Source organism: Nyctibius grandis, chromosome 9 (genome assembly GCF_013368605.1).
Source record: "Nyctibius grandis isolate bNycGra1 chromosome 9, bNycGra1.pri, whole genome shotgun sequence".
NCBI lineage: Eukaryota > Metazoa > Chordata > Aves > Nyctibiiformes > Nyctibiidae > Nyctibius > Nyctibius grandis.
The window spans coordinates 10,812,220-10,834,376 of NC_090666.1; the positions used below are offsets into that span (position 1 = coordinate 10,812,220).

A 22,157-nucleotide genomic window follows, 5' to 3' on the forward strand; every position below is an offset into this window, starting at 1 on the left:
GCCACTGCCAGAGCCACTCACTCCACTGTGAACGCACGGGACAAAGAGAAAATTGCTACCTGCCCTCCATTGCTGGACAGACTGGGGCAGTCTTCTGAAACCCTCAATCCCATCAGTGAAACTTTATATTTAACACTGACAAGCAAGTGAAAATGTTTTTCAAACCTTCCTCTCATAAGCCACTCAAAAGTAAAAATTACTATTTTTTATTTTACATAGCTATGATGAAAGATTTCCTTCAACTCTACAATCCAAATTTAAACCACTTTCTTCTCCTTCCTTGAACACCGTGAACTTATTTATATTAACACTAAAAAAAAAAACCTCACAGAAATTCTTGCAAGGTTTATCCTAATCCTTTACCAAAAAGATTCACCAAAAAGAATAACAGAAATTAATATCTGCTTTCTAGTGATGTTTATCAACCTCCCAATACTTTTCCAATAAAACATCAAAAATCAGGATCATCAGCTTATTTTATCATTTATTTCCAACAGAATGTATGATAGATAGTTACACAAACATAAAAGAGCAGTAGTTCACAATATAGGAAACAGTTCTTCTGAAGCTTATCTATTTGTTCATTTAAAAATCAGTTTGAAAATTGAAAAGAATTAAAACCATTTTGATAATGATGGCATGCAGGTTGAAATAAGCATCTTCAAACAAAAGCATCTCAGGCTTCCCTAAAATCTGTTAATAATATCAGCTGAAATAGCAATTTAATAGCCATGATCTGATCTTCTAAGAGTATAGTTTTAAAAACCTGATATGATCTATAGTATAAATCAACTTTGACAAAACAACAGCCAGCTCCAAAATAGACAAAAGACCCCTAAGTTATTCCCAAGAATTTGGAGTTCATACATATGAAAGCAGTAAGTTCACAACAAAGTTACAAAATACCCTAATAAAAACATTGACATTTACCTAGAAGAGTTTTTAGCTTTAAGAAAACATACTAGATTTACGAGTTCAGCACAAAACTAGCTTTGGCCGTGTGTATAACCAACACATACTGGCTACCAAAACCCCAAACCAAATAATATTTGTTCCTCGCCCTGCAATTCACTGAGCATAAAACAACTTCACTAGGGTAACACTAAGCCAATAATAATAAAACAAGCACTTATATTTCAAACTGAAAGACCATTAAGAATAGATATTACAATGATATCTACTGGGAAATAAGCTACAGGAAAAGTGAATAGCATATATAGAGTCCATAGTTCAGAGCACATCACTATAAATTTGACACAGCAACTTGTTTGTTACACCTGGGAACCAGAAAATTAAGACTTCTCACTGAAACAGGCACAACTCATTTGCAAGAACATACTAGTTCATTCACTTCAAGAAAAAATTGCCAGCCTAACCTGCGAGAACCCTGAAAAGGGGAAATGCACCTAAATTCAGTGTGCTGTGGTCACCTGCTTCATCTACTGACATGCAGGTTTGCTTCATAAAGTATGAGTAGCCCAATGACTGAAGTTCCAGGAACAGGTATCCAACAAAATTTATACAACTTTGATTACTAAGCAAGAGGTTTATTTCAGGTGCACAATAAAGTGTGAAAACATAGCATTTGAAAACAAAATCCAAGAAACATGGGCCTGCAGAATCTAGACATAGAATCTACTGAAAATTTGCTGCAAAACATTGTACTTGGATCAATGTTTTATTCAATAAAATATTCTGCTGAACATAACAGAGTAAGATTTCACTTGCTTAAAGCACTGACTGGAGAAGCTCTTGTCTCATATGGTGCACCACGGTGGTGTACCACTTCCTGCCTTAAAACCTACAGCACTAAGCCACAAAGATCAATGACTGCAAACGCAAGTAAAACACGAGCAACAGACAATAAATTTTAGAGAGCTTATTAACTGTAGGATGCAGAAGCTTGCTACTCTGTATTACAATTCTCGATCAATATTATTCAATAACCACAATCTGAACATTAACTATAGAAGGGAACAACTAGAATGCCACTTGTAACTAACATTTAGGGTGACAACACTTACTTTATATTAGCAACTTGCATATTTACAAATTTTATTTTTGCACCTACACATACAGTATTACCACCAGCAACTTCCATTACCACAAATAAAATGGCTCAAGCGATTTCCACATCCACTCAACAGAGAATCAATCCTGCTCTTCCTGAACTCCAGGTTGAACTTGTGACACTATTAAATGCATTACATTAGCTTTTCTGGCAAAACACAGCACAGCTAATGCAAAGGAAAAGCAGATTGGTTGAGTGATAGATACTTCACCAACTTTGCCAGCTACGTTGACTCACTTAAAAGGAAACAGACAAGATGGCCCTACACCTAGATTATCCTTACTGAACTTATAAACCTAACAACAAGCTCCCTGTAAACCCTGGGTATAAAGAGATGTGCAATAACAATTTCTGCAACCAGTTAATATAGTTACAACTCCGATGGACATATATTGTGACTGAACTACTACAATGGAATTTTCTTTCAGAAAATTAGAAACAAAGACACATAAACAATATACTTTAAGTACTTTTTTCTAATTTTGTCATAAATATTGAAAACATTTGGTGTCACTTCAGAAGATTTTTCTTTTTATATATCCTGATAATGCAAGGGAGGCTATCTAACTCTCTCCTTCAAGCAACAGTATCTGCCAACCTTCCTTTAAACTACCAGGTTCTTAAAGCTTAGGCACTTGGAGATAAGAGTAAGGAAGAGGGAAGGAGGAATAGAAAAAGTAAAGAACCCAAAAAGATCATTAGTATTATTACTGGTTCCTTTATAGTAGCACCAGAGTCCACCATCCACTTACTTCCTCCTTCCACCTTAAGGGAACATGGAGAAAAGAGGATTGTGAAACCACTTGCAGGCTGAACATGAAGAGAGCACCAGAGGCGAGACACTGAAGAAAGTAGTAAGACTTTCAGTTAGTTAGCCAGCTACTTCAAATTTGCAGAAAGCATCACTTCTTAAAATCAAAAGAACAGCAGCCGCATATAGTCTTATTAATCGCCAAGCTTAGTTTCCCCTTAGTTGCTGGGATTTAGTGATAATGACAAATGCAAGTAAACGTTAACGCAAAAGGAGCGTACTGAAGAAATACCCCTCGGGCATATGTATTGGGTTTACATGGCAAGGCTTTGGTAGTGGGGTGGCTGCAGGGGTGGCCCCTGTGAGAAGAGCTCAGGAGCTGTCCCCACGTCAGACAGAGCCAGGTCTAGCCAGCTCCAAAACAGACCCACCGCTGGCCAAAGCTAGGCCAGTCAGTGATGCTGCTGGCACCTCTGTGATAACAGATTTAAGAAAGGGTAACGAACACTGTGAAGTAGCTGTGAGAGAAAGGAGGGAGAAAAATGTGAAAGAAATAACCCTGCAGACACCAAGGTCAGAGAAGGAGGAGGTGGTGTTTCCAGGCACTGGAGCAGAGATTCTCCTGCAGCCCATGAAGAAGACCGTGGTGACGCAGGTTGTTCCCCTGCAGCTGATGGAAGACCGCGGTGGAGCAGATATTCCCTGCAGCCCATGGAGGACCCCATGCTGCAGCAGTTGGATATGCTCTGAAAGAAGCTGCAGCCTGTGGAGAGCCCACACTGGTGCAGGCTTCTGGCAGGAGATGCAGCCTGTGTAAAGGAGCCCATGCCAGAGCAGGCTCCTGGCAGGAGCTGCAGCCTATGGAGAGGAGTCCATGCAGAGCAGGTTTTCCGGCAGGAACTATAGCCCGTGGAAGACCCACTCTGGAGCATTCTGTTCCTGCAGGACCATACCCCTTCGGGAAGGACCCACACTGGAGCAGTTCTTGAAGAATTGGAGCCTGCAAGAAGGACCCACGTTGGAGCAGTTTGTGAAGGACTGTATCCCGTTGGAGGGACCCCACACTGGAGCAGGGGGAGAGTGCGAGGAGGAATGAGCGGCAGAGATAAAGTGTTACAAACTGACCACAATGCCCATTCCCCATCACCCTGTGCTGCTTGGGAGGAGGAGCAAGAAGAGTTGTGAATGAAGGAGTGAAGTTGAGCCTGGGAAGAAGGGAGGGGTGGTGGTAAGGTGGTTTTAGGTTCCATTTTGTTTCTCACTATCCTACTCTATTCATAATTGGCAATAAATTAAATTAATATTCACCAAGTCAAGTTTGTTTTGCCCATGATGGTAACCAGTGAGCTATCTCCCTGTCCTTATCTCAACCCATGAGCTTTTTTTTCTTACTTTCTCCTGTTGTTCTGCTGAGGATGGAGAGTGGGAGAGTCACTTGGTGGGCACATGGCAGACAGTCAAGGTTAACCCACCACAACATACTACTTCAATTTAAACATCACACGTTTTTTATGAAGTCCTACTATAGCCTGGTATTCATTCATTGCACTCAGGAGTAAGATACTATAGCATACTGTCCATATCTCCATTATCGTTGTCTTACTAGTTTCCTCGTATTTTTAAAGAGTTTCAACTTGTCACCATCTTCCTGAAGTTCTGGACTAACATTCACTGGAGCTAATCAACATCCACTTTCATGCCTGCAGAACAAGTGTTCCATCAATGCTAAGCTTAATCACCTCTTCACCAAAGCCGGATTATAAAATAAGCAAGTTTAAGGAAGAGAAAGGTTGAAAACAACTTTCCTCTGATACTCACATTTCTGATGGTTAAATAAATTTTACAAATCTAACTCAGTTGCCTTTGTTAAGGTGATACACATCTCATCTTCAGTAAAGAGAAGAGAGATCTTTCTTGAACTTGTTTATAAACAATTAAACCTGCAATTCCCTACACACTTACACAAGTTATATACTGGTACCACTCATTACAAACAACTCTGCAGAAATTTCACATTACTAAAGCTGCAATCACTAAGTTACTATTTGTAAAGGACTACCATTTCTGCAATTTAAAACTAGTATGCTAATGGATGTCTTATTCTCTTGTTCAACCTACTGGAAGATGCTTCCAGATCTACAGCTAGTTGGTTTTGCTTAGAAGGTCTTAAGTAAAATTAACAGATATGTGGAAAACAACTATAAAACTCATTGACTGTAGTAAAATTACTGAGAAACAGGTAGTTTTCACCTTTATGTCTATTTAAATAAAGCTATCTGCAGGAGCTGAAAGCAGTTACTTCTAATAACCAGAAGGATGGAATATTAAGAACAGGAATAAAAATCCACCTCCCATCTTTCCCCTCACAAACACCAGAAGGCTGTTTCTGTATATAAAATGCAATATAGTCACGGCACCCTGAGGACTATGAAGAGAGGAAAATCAGAAGCTCGCTCTTTTCAGTCTCTAGAGCTGACACGTAAAACATAATAATCTTGAAAAATGAAGAAATACAGAGCCTTTTAGAAGAATCTGGACAACATAGCACACAGAAATCCTATGCTCCTTCTGAAAGCCGAGCAGGGCACAGAGGCTTGGCTTTTCACTCAATTCTGCATGCTAACTTTGGTGGTGGGACTTCGCCCCATCCTGAATCTGTTCCTGATGGATACTTACTGGCTGCAATGCCTCCATCTGGTAATTTTTTCTGACTCTTTCAACAAAGAGTTAACAGACACAAGCATTCAGTTACTCTAGAAAGCTCCATGCACTGCACAAAATGAAAAGCTGATTTTTTAGAAGAGCAATGATGACGAGAAACAAACAATAGATTATTCCAGAATAGACTTATACAGGACAAGCTCAAAGAAACTGGACAGGCCAAGATAGTGTGGGAATTTATGTTAGTATACCAGTAATAAGACATGCAAATTGCATAATTGCTTGGTTTTGTTACTTACACCATCATAAGTAGAAATTTTCTTTAGGATACTCCAGAACAAAAACAATGCAGGAATATGAAAATTTTGTAAACACGGCACACTGTCCAGTATAACTATTCCCTGCTTTTTATGAAAGACCCAGATAGATCAATGCAGACTGCAAATATGTTTTCTTATAATATCAAGTACATCAGATAATCAAATTTTATAGAATTACTCTGTTGCACACTTTAGACTGAACTTGGTAACAGAGGACACAGCACTCATATGTAAAGCATTGAACAGACAGTATAAAATTTAACCTGATTGACACTGTGTCAGATACCACAAAAACATCCTCCAAATAAAAATGCCTATCTTCCCATTCTCTTTAAGTGTGACATAGAAATAACTGTCTGATTTCTTCAAATTATTAGAAGAATAAGACCTTTTTGGCAAGAAAAATTATTTGATTTCTGTAGTAACACAAGCAGATTAAAGTGAGCAGTTTATGCATTTATGCTTAAGACTGCTTATATTATTATTATTAAAGTAGAATCATAATCACAGAAAATTTATTAAACTGCTGTAGTATGCAAGTTGAAATTATACTTTAAGTTTTCTTCTATCAATTTATTTTCCTATTTAACAGAGTAGTGTCTCTTGAAAAATACATCACCTCACGAGGTAATTGATTGGCTGGAGGGCTGAGAGACCGACTTACCCAGTGGGAAAATTTAAAAAGAACAGCCACTGGTGAAGAACAACGAATGAAAAAAACTTTTTTTGCCCAACCAGTAGCCTTTCGTCTTTCATTGCTGCAGGTCCATTTATTATATATTTGCTCTATTTCCTATAATTTTCCACAAAATTTTAAGCTGATGTGCTCTGATATACTGCTGTATCACAGACGCAAGGGAAGGGTAACAATTTATGTAACATTCCCTGTTGCTAAAGTAATTCAGCTCACCGTGTATCTATCATAATTTGGATAAACACTGCCAGAATTTTTTCAAATGGATTTTTCATTTCATAAGCAGAAGTCAAATGAGTTGCAATCATCACAACTCTACTACTATGAACTAGCAATTTCCACATGTAAGAAATTACACGTTCGATTATTTCGAAGCTGCTATGATGTTGCTAACAGGGGAAAGAGAAAAAAAACATTCACCTTAGCACTGAACTTCAAATTCTCTATTAAACTGACCTATGCCTCCACTGACTTTTGCAACAGCTTTTGTACTTGACAATAAAAGCTCAAAGCAGCAAGTGGCACTAAAAGAAAAGGGAGCAGCTTGTCTACTGACAAATACAGGCCAATGTAATGCCTTCAATGCCTCCATCACCACACTGCCTATGATCCTGCAGGTCAAGTTCAGATCTCAGTCACGTTCTGAGCCTCCTCTAGGAGATCTCAAGAATATTCACAACAAAACCTTCTGTCAGCAATGGAACACTAAAGGATTACAGTAGAATTAGCCCATCTTCACTACACGACTTTCTGGACTATTATTCTTCTACACGCTTCCGAGCAATCACAAGCCCATCTTTGCCACAAAATCCAAGGCTACTGTTTTTGAATATAATTTGGACTTAATTGGTCATAATAACTTTGGAATAATAATTATTATTAGAAGCAAAATCACCAATATCTGACTAACCAACAGTTATATCCATTTACCTATTCCCACTCTTGCAGAGAAGAAAAAATCAGCTTTGTATACAGATCCTGTGCAGGAGTTTATGTAGCTCTGGCACTGTGAAGGTGGGTGGGTTCGCTGACAGACCTCTTACTAGGACACTCACATCACTAAATCCAGAATCCCCTCACGCTGGACCTCTGCTCTACAATAATCCCACTCTATGGCCTCTCAGCCAATTCCAAAGGCCAGAGCCTATCACCTGGCTGATGTCCTCCATTCCCCACTTGTTAAAATCCAAACATGTTCATGCTGTGACCCATACTGCACATCACAGTCAACACTCACAACACGATTTCATTCTTTCATTTGCACCTCCCCCTTAAAGCTCTCTGCTGTCACGATGCTTGGATAAATTGCCAACAGTCGGGGTATTGCTGTGTGGTGGCCAGAATCCATCAGGCTGACCAAGAGTGCCTCATTCTTTTCCTTCACTCACCATCTGTCTGTATCCCTCTCCTATTATCTTAGACTGTCCTCATGGACTGTATGCTGTCTGGGGCAATAACCATCTTTTTTCATTCCCTATTTGTACAAGACAGCATGGAGTCCTCCTCTGTAGTTTTTATTAAAACAATAAAAGTGGCACTGTTCAATACAGATTTTTTGAACTTTGGTTTATACGAAGAACACAAAAAAAAAGTCAGAGAAAGAACAAAAAATCCCAAACTACATCCACTTCTTCCTATCCAGTTCTGCCTTCCAAGACTCCCTCTCCCCCTATTCCAGAAAAATCAGTTTCCTAGTTTACAAAAAAGCATAAATTTAAATACATGTATGTCAGATTAGGACTGTAAGAAAATATTTCATTATATTTCTCTTAAAGAATGTTAAGTCACACTAATTCAACATCGGAAAAGTTATTACATAATAAAATACATCTATATAATGTCACTGTAATTGACACATTTTGTAAATGACCCAAAATATGCAAAGTCTTCTCTCTAAAGGGCAGCTGGTCATTCAGTAATTCAAAAGAAACAGTCAGAGCTTTTTTACAGGGACATTTTAAGTATTCTCTGCCACCAGTTAAATATTCTCTCCCATTTTCACTGACAGAATACTCTCGCCACAAATCTCATCCCGACTTGCCCTCTGGAAACACACAAGCACCCTCCAGTTAGGGGACTGAAAGCAAAAATAAAACTGGGACCCTTTGTACTTCTCTCAACATTGACACCACAAACCCATGTCCCCCTCCTTTCTCTCCTACACACTCAGACCCTTCTTACGAATGACTCCCAACTAATGTTTTGGGTTTTTTTTTTTCTTTTTTGGTTTGTTTTAGGGGGAACTCTCTCATTTGGCCCTACAACCACCATCAAAGTAAACTGACTATATTTTGCTTCTCTTCCCAGTAAAAAGAAAAAGAAAGGAAAAAACCAAAGTCCTAACGCCAGCCTGGCTTCAGAGTGGTCACCGCAAAAATCACATGCTGTGATAGCAACTTGTGCTTGATCTCTTTCTCCCTAATTCTGTATCATCTCTACTACCTCATGCTTTCATCCTGCACCTACCACTTGGTAGCTGCCCATCCTATTCAATACCGCAGCCCTGACTGGGAAGGGAAACATAAACTGACAGGCATCCCCCCATTACAACATCTGTCATTGTGCTCTAAATTAACAAGCACAAACACTGTAGGTACAGGTATCGCCTCGGTTTATCACATCACCTCAGTGCCGTCAGCAAAGGAGAGTGGAAGATGGGAAGGGAACGAAAAGGAGCGACAGAGACACGATCCGAAATAAATATTCAACACGCTCACGAAGTGGAAGGAATTTAATTTAGAAATCAATTAAATATTTAGACGCCTCGTCACGCCGGGGTAGCTCACTCTGGAGGTGAACCAGCTCTCCTCCTCCCCGGGCTGCCGCAGCCGCTGCCGCCCGCCAGTCACCCCCTCATCGCCAAGGGGACGGGGGCGGCACGGCCCCGCTCCCCTCACCCGCCCGCCGACCCCGCCACCGGGCAGCGGAGGCAGCCCCACAGCAAACGGCGGGGAGGGCACGGCACGACACGACCCCGCCGAGCCGGGGCCGCCGCGGGTCCGGCGACCGTTAGGCGGGGACAGCGACCGTTAGGCTGCGCGCGCCCCGCCCCGCCCGCCGCACCTGGATGTAGTTGGTCTCGCAGTACTCGGCCACCCGCTCCAGGTTCGTGTAGCTGTCGAACAGGGCCCGGCGCCCCCCCGGGATCTCCTCCTCCAGCAGCATCTGCAGCTCCGCCATCTTCACATCCTCTCACCCCGTCCGTCTGTCCGTCCGTCCGTCCCTCCGCCTCCTCGCGCCCCTCCGCCCCCTGCCCCCTCCGCGCGCGCGCTCGCGCCGCACCCCCCCCCCCCACCTCACGGCGCTACCCGCCGCCCGGGCCCGGCCTCGCGCCGCGGGCAGGGAGCGCGCCAGACCCCCACCGCGGCGGGGGCGGGGCGCGGCAACACCTCATGCGCATGCGCCCGCGTCCCCCTCACGCGCCCCCTCGTCGCCCCCCGCGCGCCCACTTCCGGCCCGGCGGCATCCGGGCGGAGCGGGGTGCGGCGGGAGGGCCCGGCCGGGCCTGGCCTCCGAGCCGGAGCCCCCGCAGCGGGGGCCGGGGCTCTGCCGCCTTCGCCGTGAGCAGCTCCTAAGAAAAGCCGCTGGAACGAGCGGTTCCTGCGTTGTTTTTTTTTTAATGGCCGATTGCAGGTGGGGGCCTGGCCCCCGCGGTCTCGCCCCGGAGGGGAGGACGCGGAGGCGGCAGCGAGTGTCGCACGCAGCGGTTGCCCTGGGGCCGTGCCCCGGTACCAGAGCCGGCACCAGCCGCCGCGGCGTTAGTCCGAAGGGCCATCACCAAATAATGATGTGTGCTTTCATTTTAGGAAGTCTTGGCTTTTTTTTTTTCCTCTCATTTTGCATTAATTTACTCAATGGCAGCTTGCAATCATTGCGCTTTCCAGAGCATAGGCCTAATGCCACAGCTACTGATAGCCCTGGAAGCTTTGTGTTTGAATGCAGTGTGAGCCAGGGTCAGGCCCTCATGCTTTTCATGTAGCTGCTGCTCAACTCTTCTGATCAGCAGAGGAAGAACAAAATGTTTCTTTTGTGCGGATTCTGCCTGAAAAGCTGCTATTGTACAGGGGCGAGAGGAAGGGTAAATTCTCAGCCGCCAAATACCTTTCAACTTTAACAGAGAAAAGTGTATAATGAAGGGTCAGCAGAAACAGAGGAAGGACACCCTTATGGCTGAAGCACAACACTGAAGCCATGAGTTAGGAGGTCTGTTTGGTCAGGTCCTGGCTTTAACACTGACTTCCTTTATGTCCCTGGCAAGTCACTCTATCTTTACAATTGTGATGAAAGTGCCCACCCTTAGAGGAATGTGGAAGGCTTTCCCACTGAATTCCTTCACCAGAACCTAAAAGTAGTCTTTCTCCCACCAAAAAAAACCCAAGTTTTTTAAAAAATCGATCAGCCCTCTCAGCAGAAGCATCCCAGCTTTCTCTAGGGGAGCTCATTTGTCTCTTTGAAACGAACTGCAGCTGCAATTACTCACCTCACGTCCCCATGAGGCTCCACAGAGCTCCTGCTGCCTCTGTAGTGCACCCCGGGGTTATTTGACATCCCTTACATACTCTGATACGACAGCCTGGTATTTTCCCTGCCTTCATGTTACAGACACTTCTGTGGCAGCCACCAGCTAGAGAAGATCCAGTGCTGCAGCCCATGTACACCAACCTGGTACCATAGGAAGAGTTATTCTCATGCCTTGAAAGCTGCTGCAGAGGCATCCAGCTGGATATGCCTGGCCTCCAGGTGGCTTCTAGAATTACAAACAGATTGCAAACACCTGGTGGGGTCAGGCAACAAACATGTAGTCTTTGGGCCAGTCGTAAGTTTCTTCCCTTAAAAGAAAAATGAGATAGAAATCCCTGCCCCAAGGGATGTCTGCCTGGAGATATTTCCTCTTAGCTTGCCTATTCTCCCATGTGAAGGATGAGTCAGGCACAGTGTTCATTATACTGCTTTAAAAACCCTCATTTGAAAAGCATTTTTTAAATGTGGGCTAAAATTCACAACTTCAACTGCTTGATTTGTGCTTTAATTTTTCTACAGGCAGTTAAAATGCCAAGCGTAATCCATATTTTACAGCTGCAGTAGCCTTAATCTCACAAAAAGGCTTAAGAATCACAAAACACCCTGCTAGAGACCCACCTACCACAATGTGTGCAGAGAGAAGAGGGGTGACAGTTCAAAAGCACCTGTACTCTGTCACCCAGCAGCCACACTCCAGCGCAGGGCTGTGCTAGCATGGTGTCAGGCCACCTGCAGATCTCCACAACAGATGCTGGCACTCCCTGCCCTAAATGACCAGGACTGAATAAATGAGTGTCATGCAGCCTTGCTCTTGGTGCCCTCTACCTCTAAAGTTCATAAACCATGAGTTACACATCCAAAAATACTGATTTTGCTGTAGTTAAAGAATAAATCCTTGTTGTCAGCCCCCCTGCTGATTGTTAATGTGCCTTTTGAGAGAGCTGATCTGAGCCTTTGCTGCAAGGGCTCCCGGGAGAAAAGCCAACCAAATCAGCTCACAAAGGGCTGCTGTACAGTGTGGAGCTCCAAGCCTTGTCCCACACCTCCAAGAATCAGCCACACGGCAGGCCTCCACCTCACCCCAGGGCCTGCAGCTAACACCTCTGTACTTTGGTAATGGGCCCCACGCTCCCTCCTCCACAGCAGCTTCAGCTTGGACTCCGCTCACCTTACATCTGCTGCTGGTGCGGCTCCAGCGGTTGCTCACGCCCACGCTCCCAGAACTCTTCATGTTTGTGCCAGGCTGGGGGCAGGCTGAGGCTTTCCTTCTCTCTTCATTCATTTGCTTCTCAGGTGTGAAGTCAAGCTGTCATTTGGCAGCTCCCCAGTAAACCTGCATGATCTTTAGCTTGGCAAAATGAGAAAGCTGTCAAGATGTAAAGAGGAAGGTTCTCCAAAGATGCTGGTAGGAGTTTTAACTTGGATTAGCAGCACCAGGGAGAGAGAGGGGAAACTGTTAGTTGTGTCATCTTCTCTCTCTGCCTTTGGGTGCCATCAGGGCCTGCTTTCAGTGGAAACCTGCGAGAGCCCATCTGCTCTCAGATCTGCACTCAGCATCACCAATCTTCTTACAGGGAGCTCCCACCTGTGAGTCAGGCACCTCTTGACCTCTCAGTGGCCCTGCTGGCAATTTTTAGGGTGTAAGAAAAAGCATTATCTGAAATACGTGCACACAGCTGTTCACCAGAGTAGCTGGACTAACCTGTCTGCATAATTAGGTGCTTGTTATCACAGCATGTTTACATTTTAATAGGGTACTCTTTTGTGGATTTTAATTTAAATATGAAGAGCCCTCCTGTCAGAATAATGGCTATCCTATAATCCTCTATACACACACCAAAAATAATTAGAAATAGTGTTTAAATTAGACCAACTGAATCCAACTACCACTTCCCTAAATTTACATAAATGACTTCCCATCTGTCGAGTGATGTGCTAAACTAATTTTAAGTTTTTATACTCCCTCAGCCCTAATTACAATATTACACACTTTAACTTATCCAGCTCTTTTTTTAATCCCTTTGTGCAAAATTTTCCCTTAGATCAATACCTCCAAGATTAGGAAGCAAATGTATTTTCCACCTAAACATGCTGTTCAAACAATCACCAGAAAATAGAAAGGCAAGCATCTAGCTGGAGACTCCAAATTGGAGGTCGAGATCCAAAAGCACGGGGAGACCGCTATTCTTCCGAGTTCTCTTGCATGCGTTAGGTTTTTACCTCTGCCAATCACCCAAGGGAGTCCCCTGCTCACAAAAACTTGCACAGACAAGCAAATCCTTTGGTCATGTGCAATCTTGCAGCTGGGCACTTTGTGTGCGTGTCCCACATATACCACAGTTTGAATTACCCACTCTTAATTAGAGAAAAGTAATAATGGGGTAGCTCAAAGGCCACCTATTTTTGGCACCACAGTAAGAAATCACAATCAAAAGCCTCTTCCATTTTCTTTGCTATATGGAAAACTGAACAGCACAATCACCACATCGGGATATGTGAGTTAACATCCCGTTTAGACAGATGACCAGGTCAGATCTCTTACAAATCCTGCTGTAGGTTTTCAGTTCACTTGTGTAAATAACTCTGCTTTAGTTTTATGAGGTTCCCATTTCTAAGCATTTTTCCCTTATTTTTTTTTTTACATTTTGTAAATGGTAGAAACAAAAGCTGAAAATCCCTGTGCCTGCTGCATCACATGGAGCTGAGCAGATTTGCAGCTGGATAAAGGACAAAGGACTCTGACACCAAACACAGGCATGTGTACTGACACATGCCTACCCACCCTTTAGCTGGCAGGTAACATTTGCTGAAGGGGTGAGGGAGGGAGGGAAAATTGGGGGATTGAAGAAAATAGTCTGTAACTGAAGTATGTACCTTCACTCCCTCCACAAAGACATAGTCATGCCATCCTGCTCGCTTCACATAGTGTCTGGACCTGCCTCTGGCTGGATGGCAGGTCTTTGCCAGTCTCATAATCCAAGCACCTGAAGCGAACAGCAACTTATTTAACTCCCACAGCTATTCCAGAATGCCAGGGGTGGCCTCCCAGCACAGAATGGAGCTCATACAGGTCCAATGCTGCAACAAAGGGTGTCAGGATCCCAAGGCGTCTTAAACACTCCACCTCCAGTCCTCACTGTAAAACAGAATGAAAAACCCACACACCCTGCAGCTGCACATTCTCCTCCTGCTTCCTCAGGCATTCAGCAATTTTCTGGGCAATCAGGACTGTAACCATGGATAACCTCTCTGCTTTTGAGAAACTGCAGCTGGGTAAAGCACTTGCAGCACAAAGGGTAGGAGAAGTGACCCATGGGGTAGTTTACATCTCATGCAAGTGTTTGCCCTAACATTGCTATTTCAGAACCACCTCAGACAGAGGCAGTGCATGACTGACACCTGATACCTCACAGCACCTCCAGAGAGGGACAGGGCGCGTTGCAGAGATTCAGCCTGTCTGTTCTAGGACACGTCTCATTCCAAATACCAAGCTTTTTTGCTACGAATTCAAGTTTTCTCTTGAACTTTATTTCAACACAACACTGTGTGAGAAGGACAGCCAGTACAAGGGGAGAAACTCTCCAAGGCAGGAAGAGGTCAAGATAAATAGCAAAAATAATGATCTCTTTCTAACATTTCAGACTTTAAAAGAAAACAGGCAACAAATGGTCTCAAAGAGAAGCCAGCACAAAGCACAGTTGCTCATCAGTTCCCCTTCAAGGGTTCAAATGACAAAGCAGTCAGGAACAGGAGAAGAAAGAACCACTCTAATTTGTTTTTCTTTCCTGCTAGTATTCCTTCTCAAAGATGCCAACCCAGACCAACTGCAAGTCCTTTCCCACCCTGTCCTGACCCTTGTGGCATTCCCCAGGTAAGGTCTGATACGGCTGCTGAGGAGGCAGACCCTAAAGGGTAGATAGTGGCGTTAATGCTCTGCTACAGCACATGGGAAAATTCATCCTCTCTCAACTATTGGTTCTGGCTCACTACAGACTGGAGCAGATGTTACTGGCCTACTTATGCTTTTTTCACATTTGCAAATTTGCTCTGCAGCTACAACAGTTAGAACCATTCTCTGAGTCTTTGTTTCTTCCTGTATGTAATTAAAGTTCAGATTTTTAGGTACTCGCATAACTCCAGGAACTTGCCCCCTGGAGCTTTTTTAATCCTGTTCTGTTTGTAATCATGCTTTTACCACATAAACCACTTTAAAAAGTTTTTTATGGCTTTGCATATTCTTAGGAGCCACCAAACAAATGTGTATTGTTCTTGGAATTAGCATAACTCCCTTGCATGGGAAGGATAATAAATCACATCTGTGAAGTAATCTTTCTTCCTTCCATCACACATCTGGTCAAGTAACCCCCTTTCACAAGGCCATGAAGGCCACTCCTCTTTGCACAGCTTCTGTTCACTATCAGTCCGCATCTCTCACCTTCTCCCAACTGCTCTGTCCTCCTGCTTGGCTAGCACATGGGAGCATATCAGCCCTTTCTCTCACCCACAGCTATTTTTGACAGTATGGTAACAGCACAAATCTCAACGAAGCAGTACTGCCTAACAGGAGATGGAGACTGATGGCTCCCCATCAGTCACAGCAGCTTCACCCACCTCAGCCTGAATCTGTTTGACAGAATATTTATGTGCAGAAGGCAGCCAGGCCTCCCCACACTGTCTCCTCTGAAAAGGAGCTTAAAGGACTCGTTTATTTCAAAGGCAAAGACATCTCTGAATCATATGAGTGAGCTTTTAGCAGAAAAGAGTTAGAGCCTAAGCTGTACCCATCTTGCTACAAACTAGTCAAAGTTACAACCTCTGCACCCTGGAATATAAGACAGGACCCAAACAATCGACAATCATGGGTCAGCACACAAGATTCGATTTATCTCACAGAGGTACAAGGACTTTTTTCCTCCATCTTTGTCTCTTTAGGACTGGGCTTTCCAGGGAGCACAATGGAGCGAGATGTTCACGCCCCTGAATTCAAATAGGGCAGGGTATTTAATCTATTTTGCAGGTGCCAGCCTTAGCTAACAGGCTTCTGATGGGTTGGGACTGAGCTGGGTGTGTAGCTGGGGTGTACAGCAGCTTGTGACATTGGTTTCAAGAGCCCCTATCGAAATACTGCTTCCGCAGCCAGGGAATGGGATTGCTGCAGGAGACATCCCTAGCGTGGGGCCAGAGGTGAATGGCTGGAAGGCCACAGGCTGGTCATCCTTCACCTAATGGAGTCTGAGGTTGAGCCATTACTAACAACTAAAGCTGAGCTCTGCTGTTCAAACTAATCATACAAGTCTGTGAAGATCCCTGGCCTCACACAGAGATTTATTTCAATCAGGAACACCAAGGCAATTCATCTGCTCTGAACAGCCTCATTCTGTGCTCAGTGTGCTCACTACCCATGGGGCCCAGCTATGCACTAGTTCCCCTCCTTCCCTCTCTGTGCTTTTCTGCAGCATGTATCCACTAAATACAATCTGACAGATTACGTTCTTAGGTCTACAGCCTGAACACCCATGCGTTGCTTCTCTGTGCCAGAAGCTCTATTTTACAAGTCAAGCTGTATTCTTCCTCCCATGTGCATGAGGAACAAGCACATCCTTGTGTCCTCTCCCTTTTCACACCCATTGCTGTTGTTGGAAGGGGCTCACACAGCCATTTGCAGTAGCACATCCCTCAAAAATCTAGCAGCCTCAGAGCCACTCAACCAAGAGTTAACTGTTCTGGGTGTTTTGCAAATGCCAGCTAGCCCTCAGCTATAATCAGTTTGTCCACTTCCACTACTTCCAGTTTTGCCTTAATTCTAAGTCTCTTTGAAGCCATCATACATGTGTAATTTCATTGCATAAGGGGGTTCTCACATCCAAGTAGTATCTTACTACTCTTCAATAACTTTCTGCCTCACCAACTTCAAAAAGTGCCATATTCCTCCAATGTGCACTCACTGAAATGTCATTGAAATCTGCCTCCTAGTTGTATTACCTGACCTACTGCACACCAAATCTCAAGGGCCTTATTATTTATTCCAGAAAAATCTGGTCCTTGTCAGTATATGCGATACCTCCAACCAAAGGGCTCATTTAGCCACTTGCTAGCTGTACTCCTTGATTCAGGAATCCAGAGTTCATCAGAGCATTGAGTGTTGTTTAAGTATGTACATGGTTAAAATGAAGAGATTATTTCAGGGCACAGAGTGGCTATCATCTCTAATATGTAGGAAGAGGAGCAGAGGAGCAAATATATACAGCTGGTGTACTTTTGTTCCTCTACTGCCAATCTGATTTTTCAGGCTGTTTTTATACAAAGAAAACAGCAGAATGGAGAAATCCTTATCTTAAAAAAATGCCTGGGAGCTCAGTGAATTCAGCAGCTCTTAGGATAAAATACCCGCAGTAGCCTTCCCCCTCCCCTGCCTCCTCAGGAACCAGCAGTATTTCTCACAGCTTTCCATTAACTACTTTTATTATCTGAACGTCTGCCCAGATGAGTAATTGAGTGAGTCACATCAGCAAAAGACTTGGTGGAGTTTTATGAGGAGGCTACACTGTAAATTTTTTTTAAATCAGAGTTTAATTTACAGAATGAGGATTTTTAGCTGTGGTGACAATTTCAAGACCAGTGCTGCAGCAGTGGGAGAAAGAAACACAGAGGTGATAAGAATTTCCAGTTCTTGAGGGTAATTGAGAAAATGTGATTGCTCAGCTCAGTTTACCACACTGGAACAGTACAGCTATAAAACATATAAAGGCTAATGCAGGATGTATGTTTGCAGTATTTTTACCTTTACTATGTAAAAGTCACCATGAAGCTTCCTCAAGCACAAAAGAGGTTCACTATGAACTATGGTGTATATATAGCGACAAGCCCTACCTAGTTAGCTCTGCTGGGATATGAAACCGGAGGCCTGATCCAGCAAACCCTCTATATCATTTCCTTTTTCTTTGCATGACGGCAATACTAGACCTACAAAGACATCTAGGCATTTACATAGTGAAGGAGGTGCTTAATGGGATATTCAAAATCTGAACACCTAAACAGCTTCAAAAATTTGGTTTCTAATGACTGAAAGCCACAACTAGGATTGTGCTAGACCAATACATGAAAATCAGCGGTAATCAATGCCATCACCCAACATAAATAATAGTCACAGTCATACAAAGGTTTGCAGGCCCAGGCCCACACTTGAAGTTAATTTAGAGCAGTCTGTTAGCAAGCAATCAATTTGCTCTTTCCATTTACAAAAACAGTACCATCAAGTCAAAGTGCAGGCTCTGGCAAATTTAATATGAATGCTGCACAGCAGAAGGACCAAGTGCTTCAAACACCCTGTTCCCAAATATCTTGCTCACCAATGAACGTGGGGCGGCTGCAACCACTGGTCCAGTCGGTTTCGCATCATATGCAATGGTGTATTCTTGCAGGCATCCCTGTCAGTTCCCATTAACTCGCACAGCTCACTCCTCTCCTCCCAAGGCACCTTTCCCCCATTCAGACTCCTGGAGGAGCCTGAAAAGCAGGACAGCCACCTTGGAGCCACGGCATGCTCGGAAGCTAATCTACCACACAGTGGGCAACCTCCTTTCTCCCAAAGCAGGACAGTGGCAGGTGGTAGCCAAGCTGCCAGAACGTAGGGCTTTTTGGCCTGGAAACTCTATTTGTGGAAGCTTAGAGCTATGTGAGAACGCTCATAGATGTTGCAACAAGGCAGCAGTTCTTCACTCCCCCAACACAGCAGCAACCCAGTTACTGCTGTCTAATGCCCACGGTGCCCCAAACCCCGTCACTGTACCAGGCTGACTTACAAGCACCCAAGGATGGAGTAAGAGTCAGCTTGTGACATACTGGATACTGAAGGCTGCTGAGCAGGGACTGAAGTTGCTGCATTTCTGTTATTTAGGTATTGCAGAGTTCCTGCATCTCCTGGGGTTCAGCTGTAAGACAAATGCATGGAGCTAGAGCATCAGCGTGCAGCACAAAATACCACAGTGGTCTTAAAGGAAGGGATGGAATAAACATGACATATATAATCAATAACTCACAGCAAACAATCCCTGCATGAGCAAGTCCGTCGCTTTTCAGTCCAAGAAACTACAAAGCCAGAGCATGCGTTTTCATGTTAGTGCTGATGTCAGGCATGAATATTATTCCCAGAATTAAAAATAATCTATCTGACAACAGTGAATTCCAATAGAGGATCCAATAGTGACATGAAAAGTGCAGCTTTTTTCCATGCTGCTGGTAAGCTTTATCAGTGAAGGTGTAGGGAAGTTGACAAGGATAATAAAGTCACCTTAGTTAGATCTGAGCCACACTTATTCTGCACCAGGGTCTTGGCCAATATGAAACAATGCTACTAAGTGCCAATTTCCACAGTCTGACAACATGAACTTTGCTTTTTCAGACATCCTTATATGCTTCCCCTCCCTCACCTCAAAAGATAAATGGCCAAATATGACTTACTGTTTTTTTTTCTTACTGTTCCAACAGATTTTTGTTCCTTTCCTGGATTCAAGGCCTAGGGAAATCTGATCAGGGTGAGAGCCTTAATGGGTGAATAGCACCTTCTCTTTTATATATGACTATTCATTCCCTCTCAGCCTCTCCTCCCCAAGGCTCTGAACACAAAGTACTTGTAGGAATCATTTACTCTATTGCTGAAACACAGCCCGAGCCAGCAGGTACACAGCGCTGCTGGAGCATCTCATTCCATCAACTAAATTAAAGAACTGAATACAGCTGATGGCTGGGCCCAGCAAGCTCTCTTTTAGAGAGGATACCCAGGGCCTTCTGCCGTAAACCTCTGAAGGGGGAGATCACAGCTTTACCCTTGCTGCAGTGTCTGAGTCATTACTGAGCTGGAAGCGACTGTTAAAAAAAAAAAAGCCTTTTTTTGGTGAGACTAGAAAGTTGGCAGCCAAGCAGGCACAGCATTGGATGTCTCACTGCCAGGCTCATGACAGAGCTGACCTGCCTGGATGCCAGCAGGGAGGTGGGAGCAGAGCATGACAGTGCCCGTGAGGAGCTCAGCACTGCAGAGACTGGAGCAGAGAAGCTTCAGAGAGGTTCAGAGGTGGCCCCAGCACTGATGCCCCATGTAAAGAGCAAACATTTCCTGCCTAATAGTGTCACTGGAGCATCACTTGCCCATCTGCAGCGATGTTTCGCTGTCATCGAGGCAACTGAGACACTCACTCACCAGGGACACATTTTACCTGGTTCCTCTGCCCTTTCAGTTCTGCATCCTCTTATCTTTGGCCAAGGCAAAAGGCCTCAGCTACCTTATCACCACTATTATCACTTATCTGTATGTCAATTATAATTAAGATTTTGCTCCAAGTTACACTGGGTTTAATGTGGAATGCTGCAAGATTTGTCCTTGTGACTTTCTACTGGCCTAGCATTGATCTATTTAAACTACTTTTTCCATTAAAGAGATGATCAAGTCCCTGTGCCAGAGATGTTCATGCAGATACAGAGCTATGACTGATGCTTTTTGCCTCCTGGAAGCAAGGCTTTTCTTTACAGGAGCATTAATATCAGAGCAATCGCACATACTTCATTTATCTTGAGTTCAGGCTCCTCTGTAAAAGAAAGAGGAATGACCTGAAAAGTAGGGGAAAAAAATTCTTTCCACTCCAGCCCTCCCCCAAATCTTTTTGTGGGAAACACAACTGTGTTTTGAATGCTAAAATTCACACGGATTTAAAAATACTTATCTTCAAGGAATGTTGCCATGGAAACCCTCATCTTCTCTCCTTCCCGACCCTCCATATGTGAGGAACATTTTTGTCTTTTTTTCCTGCATGTGGTAGTTCCTTTTCCCCGCCTGCTACCACCAAAATCCTGGCATTGAATCCTAAGAAATGTCAAACAGGCCTTTTATTTATTTGAAAAATGATTGCTAAAAAACAGTCCTGAGCTCAACTAGTGAGAGATGCCAAGATGGGTACGTACTCTCAGGCTCCAGAGAAAGATGCCTGGAATATTTTCCAGCAATTCCTACTTTGTCCAAGTGGAAAGAAGCAGCAAGAACTGCCACAGTAATTACAACAGTTCCACTTCCTGGTGGCATAACCCATGAGCGATGAAGATTTTCCTTCTCATTAGAAGCCTTTTTTCCCTTTCCCTGTCACTCTTGATAAAAGAAGTCGGGAAGTCAGTGAAGTCCTGTATGCTCAAAGTGCTTTCATGAAGGTATTGCTCTACCCCATTCCTTTTGCCCCAAAGCTACAAGAGGATCCGAGCACAGAAAGGAACTTAATAAACTGCAGACTTCCCTCTGCTGATCAGGATATATCTATATCCAAGGGTCAATGTCAGAGAGCCCCTTCTGTAGCACTAACAGAAACCTTGGGAAGGTCATACATAGCCCTACTGAGGGGCAAGACTCTACAGGTATCTCCTGCTGTCAGTAAGAATGTGTGCACATACCTGAGACACAGTGAGAAAGCAATGCTACTTACCTTTAACAGTACCAAAATATTCACAAACAAACTATGCAGATCAGATAGGTATATTGTTTTCCCAGTTTGGATTGCCAGCAGCCCCAGGTTCATATAACTGCACAGCTAATGAGGGAGCTGGCATGAGAGCTGCACAAGGTACTTTAAATCAGCAAACATCCACTCTGCCCAACAACCAACATTTACTTTTGCAGCAAGTAGAACAGAAGTTGCCAAGACCATCCTTTCCATTTAATGTCCGAAAATAAAACATACAGCCCTCAACTGTGCTGCATGCCACAGCCATTACCAGTGAGTCCTTAAACTGCTGGGAACAGGAGAAGGATATTACTAATTTGCAATAATAGCTCTATATGCAACCCAGGTTAATTAAAAACTAGAGGTAACACCATTCATGGATATTTCAGAGGTAGTGGGAGGCTAGCTCAATAAGCTGTCTGCTCTGCTCAGAGTTATGTTAACAACTGTCTCACCAGTTGCCACCAGTACAAGGGGTAAAAGTGTAAGGCTTTGTCAGCCGCAAACAGCCATGACAATCAATTAGCGATGGCCTGACTGCTCCCGGCACCTGTGCTGGCTGCCTGCTTCTGAGAGCAGCAGGTTGCATAGGCACAGAGATTTATTTAGCCTCCTAACTTCCGTGAGTTTGTAGCCCTCTGTAGAAGCATGTTCTACA

General features: G+C 43.8%; 1 protein-coding gene across 14 annotated transcripts in view; it reads right to left on the minus strand.

The window, feature by feature from the left end:
• Window positions 1-9,762, minus strand: part of ABI2 (abl interactor 2) — a 67,777-nt gene extending 58,015 nt beyond the window's left edge. For 7 of the 14 annotated variants that reach the window (XM_068407934.1, XM_068407926.1, XM_068407923.1 and 4 more), the window contains exon 1: window positions 9,561-9,761. In XM_068407934.1, coding sequence (XP_068264035.1) covers window positions 9,561-9,677 — 117 coding nt within the window. In that variant the 5' untranslated portion in view covers window positions 9,678-9,761. Of the gene's footprint in view, window positions 1-9,560 lie in introns of all 14 variants that reach the window. The other 7 variants (XM_068407930.1, XM_068407933.1, XM_068407929.1 and 4 more) reach the window with 2 other exon arrangements.
• Between the last annotated feature and the right edge of the window lie 12,395 nt (window positions 9,763-22,157).